The sequence below is a fragment of the Nerophis ophidion genome, linkage group LG04 (assembly GCF_033978795.1).
Source record: "Nerophis ophidion isolate RoL-2023_Sa linkage group LG04, RoL_Noph_v1.0, whole genome shotgun sequence".
Classification (NCBI taxonomy): Eukaryota; Metazoa; Chordata; class Actinopteri; order Syngnathiformes; family Syngnathidae; genus Nerophis; species Nerophis ophidion.
In genome coordinates, this window is record NC_084614.1 from 27,460,299 (window position 1) to 27,466,298 (window position 6,000).

The 6,000-nt window shown below is 41.3% G+C and overlaps 1 protein-coding gene across 1 annotated transcript in view; it reads right to left on the reverse strand.

The window, feature by feature from the left end:
- The window catches only part of mpzl2b (myelin protein zero-like 2b), a 43,923-nt gene that overhangs the window by 20,121 nt on the left and 17,802 nt on the right, over nt 1-6,000 (reverse strand). Inside the window, exon 2 of the mRNA XM_061897741.1 lies at nt 5,741-5,910. Within this exon, the coding sequence (XP_061753725.1) occupies nt 5,741-5,910 (170 nt within the window). The remainder of the gene's footprint in view (nt 1-5,740; nt 5,911-6,000) is intronic.

The window sequence follows — 6,000 nt, forward strand, 5'->3', positions numbered from 1 at the left end:
ACGAGTAGGGGACGGGTGGACCGTGAGATCGACAGGCAGATCGGTGCGGCGTCTTCAGTAATGCGGACGTTGTACCGATCCGTCGTGGTGAAGAAGGAGATGAGCCGGAAGGTAAAGCTCTCAATTTACCGGTTGATCTACGTTCCCATCCTCACCTATGTTCATGAGCTTTGGGTCATGACCGAAAGGATAAGATCACGGGTACAAGCGGCCAAAATGAGTTTCCTCCGCCGTGTGGCAGGGCTCTCCCTTAGAGATAGGGTGAGAAGCTCTGTCATCCGGGAGGAACTCAAAGTAAAGCTGCTGCTCCTCCACATCGAGAGGAGCCAGATGAGGTGGTTCGGGCATCTGGTCAGGATGCTACCCAAACGCATCCCTAGGGGGATGTTTAGCACACGTCCAACCGGTAGGAGGCCACGGAGAAGACCCAGGACACGTTGGGAAGACTATGTCGCCCGGCTGGCCTGGGAACACCTTGCCTGTAACCTGAAGACCACTTGTATATGTAAAAAGTGAAGACCCGTCCATAGGTAGCAGTCAGGATTCATTTAGCATATATTCACTTTTTAAGGGCAATATTGTACATGTATTAAAGTCATAACTTAGCCTAAGCGGTAGGAAGTAGGACAGAAAAAAAAGTTTTCGATGCCTCAGTTCGGTGCTAAATGAATGCAGACTCAGCCACCTGCAACATTCTGCAAGTAACTTCTCGTACGTAATGACAAGACTAACATTTCACCGGAGCACTTGCCATAACAGCAAAACAAAACTTCCTCATTATGCTCTAGTTATGGTCACAGCCAGCAAGGTGCATCAATGAACCCTTTAATTCTGAACATTAACATCATCAACTTGAAAAGTCTAACAGATTACTCTAATCTGTTATGTATTTGGGCACTATGATTGACACATCAACTTAATGTGTATTATATTCATCCATGACAGCATTTTGTTGTAAACTGTGAGGTGTGTCTGTTAAAATCAGGGTTGTTTTTACAAATGATGACAGATGTGAACAAGAGCATGTGATGTGTGATGATGTAAATGAGGTGTGGTTGTTTGTGTATTAAGTATGTGTCAATGAAAGGGCATTTTATGACTTTTTTTGGTTTATTGCTATAATTGTATTGCATGATTTTGTATCCCTTTAATTTAGGTAGCCAGGGACTGCAGATGGAAATTAGCTATTTAGCTATAATCTGGTACAGAACATATCTTTCTTTGAGCTTAATGTTTATGTGTATTGTCCCTTCAAATAAAGACTAAACTACTACTAAACATTACAACACAAGCAAGTCCCTTTTTGCAAATGATCCTGTATTGTTGGTGGTTTGGCTGCGATCATCATGATGATTTCTTGTGGATCTGATTTCATATTGTTGATTATACAGGTATTACTATTTATAATTTTATTTATATCATTGAAATATTTCAAGTACAGAGGAACCTTGATTTACAAACCCCTCATTGTACAAACTCTTGGATTTACGAACCACAGACCGAATAATAAGGATAGAAATTGATAAGATCTTTCTGGTTCCGATTCCCCTTTTGATTCTGCTTAACAATTACAGTTGTGATCAATATTATTCAACCCCCACACAATTTTGGTGTTTTTGCAAGTTGGAATTTTTTTCCGTATTTTGTTTGTAGTCGTATTAAATAAAGATGCATTAAATAGACAAATGCAACTTGAATTACAACATTATATTTTGTAACATACCAAACAGTGTAATTTCTCGTTATATCTCATTGACTAAATTATTCAACCCCTTGAAGATCATAACTCTTAAGAACAGAATTTGAATAAGGTCATTTCAATAGGGTGTTGAAAACACCTGTAGATGTGATTAGAACCATAACGGGCAACAATTAAACTGATTGAAAAAGACTGTGACACTCAGCTTCTTGTAGATGGTCAATGGTGTATTTGCAACATGGTAAACTCCAGGGAGTGGTCAAAGAAGTCAAGAGAGGAGGTAATTTCTCTTCATAAGAAAGTATATGGATTTCAGAAAATAGCAAAGACATTACACACTCCAAGAGACACAGTTGGGAGCATAATTCGCAAGTTTACTACACGGTCTAGCTCCATCCTATCTTGCCGATTGTATTGTACCATATGTCCCGGCAAGAAATTTGCGTTCAAAAGACTCTGGCTTATTAGTGATTCCTAAAGCCCAAAAAAAGTCTGCGGGCTATAGAGCGTTTTCCGTTCGGGCTCCAGTACTCTGGAATGCCCTCCCGGTAACAGTTCGAGATGCTACCTCAGTAGAAGCATTTAAGTTTCACCTTAAAACTCATCTGTATACTCTAGCCTTTAAATAGACCTTTTTAGACCAGTTGATCTGCCGCTTCTTTTCTTTTTTCTCCTATGTCCCCCCCTCCCTTGTGGAGGGGGTCCGGTCCGATGACCATGGATGAAGACTCCATGATCCAGACTCAAGACCCAGGATGGACCGCTCGTCGGGACCCAGGATGGACCGCTCGCCTGTGTATCAGTTGGGGACATCTCTACGCTGCTGATCAGCCTCCGCTTGAGATGGTTTCCTGTGGACGGGACTCTCGCTGCTGTCTTGGATCCGCTTTGAACTGAACTCTCGCGGCTTTGTTGGAGCCAGTATGGATTGAACTTTCACAGTATCATGTTAGACCCGCTCGACATCCATTGCTTTCGGTCCCCTAGAGGGGGTGGGGGGGTTGCCCACTTCTGAGGTTCTCTCCAAGGTTTCTCATAGTCAGCATTGTCACTGGCGTCCCACTGGATGTGAATTCTCCCTGCCCACTGGGTGTGAGTTTTCCTTGCCCTTTTGTGGGTTCTTCCGAGGATGTCGTAGTCGTAATGGTTTGTACAGTCATTTGAGACATTTGTGATTTAGGGCTATATAAATAAACATTGATTGATTGATTGATAAAGCTAAAGGTACAGTGGAAACACTACCTGGGCGTGGTAGAAAGAGGATGCTGTGTGCAACTGCTGTCCGGTATTTGAAGCGTACAGTGGTGAAAACCCCCCGGGTAACAGCTGAGGAACTACAACAGGACATTGCAGAGGGGGGAATGCAGTTTTCGTCCCAGACAGTAAGGCGCGCACTACGAGATGAAGACCTCCATGCCAGAACTCCCAGGCGCACCCCACTTCTGACTACCAGGCACAAGGAAAATAGACTCCAGTATGACAAAAATCATCTGGACAAACCCCAAAGGTTTTGGGAAACTGTTCTATGGAGTGATGAGACCAAACTGGAACTCTTTGGGCCTATGAATCAACATTATGTCTGGAGGAGAAAAAAATGAAGCTTACAAAGAGAAGAACACCTTTCCTACTGTTAAGCATGGTGGGGGGTCAATCATGCTCTGGAGCTGTTTCTCTGCCTCAGGTACCGGGAATCTCCAGCGCGTTCAAGGCATTATGAATTCTATTATATACCAGGATATATTAGCTGCAAATGTCATTAAGTCAGTGACGAAGCTGAGGCTTGGGAGACGTTGGACCTTCCAACAGGACAAGGATCCCAAGAATACCTCCAAATCAACATCAGAGTGGTTGCAGAAGAAGGGCTGGAAGACTCTGGAGTGGCCTTCATAGTCGCCAGACCTAAATCCTATAGAAAACCTGGGGTGGGACTTGAAGAAGGCAGTTGCAGCACGCAAGCCCAAGAATATGAATGAACTGGAGGCCTTTGCCCAAGAGGAATGGGCTAAAATACCTGTAGATCGTTGCAAGAAGCTTGTGTCCGGTTATGTATCACGTTTGAAGGATGTAATTACTGCCAAAGGGTGTTCTACTAAGTACTAAAAATGCATGTAACTAGGGGGTTGAATAATTTAGTCAATGAGATATTAAGAAAAATGTCCTTTTTTGGTATTTTGTAAAATACAGTGTTACAATTTAAGTTGCATTTGTCTATTTGACACATCTTTATTTGATATGACTATAAACAAAATACGGAATAAATGTCCAACTTGCTAAAATACCAAAATTGTGTGGGGGTTGAATAATTTTGATCACAACTTAACATTGGTTCTCTTATCAATAACAAGGTGGATCAGCCGCCTCAATTTTGTTGAGTTTAGAGGTAACATGACCTTACAAAGCCTACAATGAGGTCACATTTGCAGCATAGAAAAAAAAAAGGTACCAATTTCAAAATAAATGTAAAAAAATAAATATTCTTCTGTATAATTTTACAAAATAAATCATGTGGAAATTACACATGAATCTAACATTTAGTAACGTGATATTAACTTATTAAATGCAAAATGATATATGTCGAGCCTTTATTGGTAATAATTTTGACGATTGTGGCTTAGTTTAGGAAAACCTTGAACTGAAAATCTCAAAAAATGTGGGATTTCAAAAAGTGTAAGCCAAGATCATCAAAATGATCATAAAGGCTTGATATATCCTACTTTGCATGTAATGAGTTAATATCACTTATAAGTTTTGCGTTTGAAGTTAATTGCTGACATGAATGGACTTGTACACCAGATTGTAATTTTTTGAGTTTCACCTGTATAAAAGAACGACATGTAAGTCAATGGGAGAAAAACATTCAAATTTTCTCACACAACATTCACCAACTTAACATTTGGAGAATCTTCTGTATCAAATAGACCATAAACTTAGTCGCTGCTCTGTGACATTTGTCTAGCGGCAGACGTGAACTGGAGCGAGTATTGCCCGCCTCAGAGCCAGTCAGAATCTGTTTCTCTTCATGCTTATCTAAATGAGAAGACATTAATTTCAGTTTAACAAATGATAGCACTAACATGATAGGCTCAGGGTTGGTACCTGTCTTACTCACCTGTTAAGTGTTACTGCTGCCTGGGATGAGATCAGAGCAGTTCAAAAATGTGACTTTCATTTATAATTATTGCATGCTGTGTGTTCGAATGTTTCAGCATATTGCTCGTATGTCCTCCTCTTGATGAAATAGCAGCCTTATGATTATTACAAGTAGCGCTATTGCAATCTTCCATCCATCCATTTTCTACCACTTGTCCCTTTCAGGGTCGCGGGTGGTGTTGCAGCATCGCCAGGCATCGTCATCTTGAGATCTGATGTCACTACGCAGTACACACGTTGCGTCATGACATCATCCCCACCCAGAAGCATTTTGTTAAGGGATTCCAAGGAATTGATACACTGGAAACCAGTTCTGGAAAATAACCGTTTTTTGATTCCCATCCCTACCAATTAAAAATATGCTTGATGTGTGCCAGGCAGCACATCCATTGTGGGCGGGCTGATCTATCTCCGTGCTCATTCAATCAGTGCTACTGTGCAACTTCATATGCTTTTAAAGGGTTTTTAGCCTTTTAACAGCATTTTTCTAGTTTTGTTGGCTCAATATAAGTCCAAAGAAAGCAACAGACAATGGATATGTGGTTTCAAACATTCAGGAAGTATCCAGAGGGTTGTCAACACTTCTTCCCCCTTTTTTCCGCTGCACGTAAAAAAGAGATCAAGGATAAGTGGATTTTATTTTGTATTCCTAAACAGCCAGGTCTCTAACCTGGCTGTTAAAGTCAAGGAGTATTGCGATTTCAAACTGTGAGTGCACCACACAGCTAGCGACAACGTGTGTGCGTGTCAGCACGGCGGCTTCAAATTAAGACAGTTCAGCTAGTAGTTGATTTCGATTTGTTTTGAACTATAAGTTTGATCCATCATTTCCTTGTTATGTTTGTTTATATAATACTGTATAAACATTTTTCTTGTACTCTTTTTACCTACCGACTCCTCTCTCCTGGCATTCAGTGGGCGGAAGTTCCAGGAAACTATGACAGATTTGGCCGACACAGGGTGACTGGAGCGGAAGGTGCATTTGAGTTTGACATCAGTCCCGTTGACCACGTTCACTTCAGTCGGAGCGAAGATCTCAATACATGAGATTTGGGGCACTCCTGAATGTAGAGGACAAAAAGTGAAGTGCTGGCTCATTTCCAACAAGTTCATAATTGCTGCTGGGTCCAAAAGTTAAATGCAAGACACAA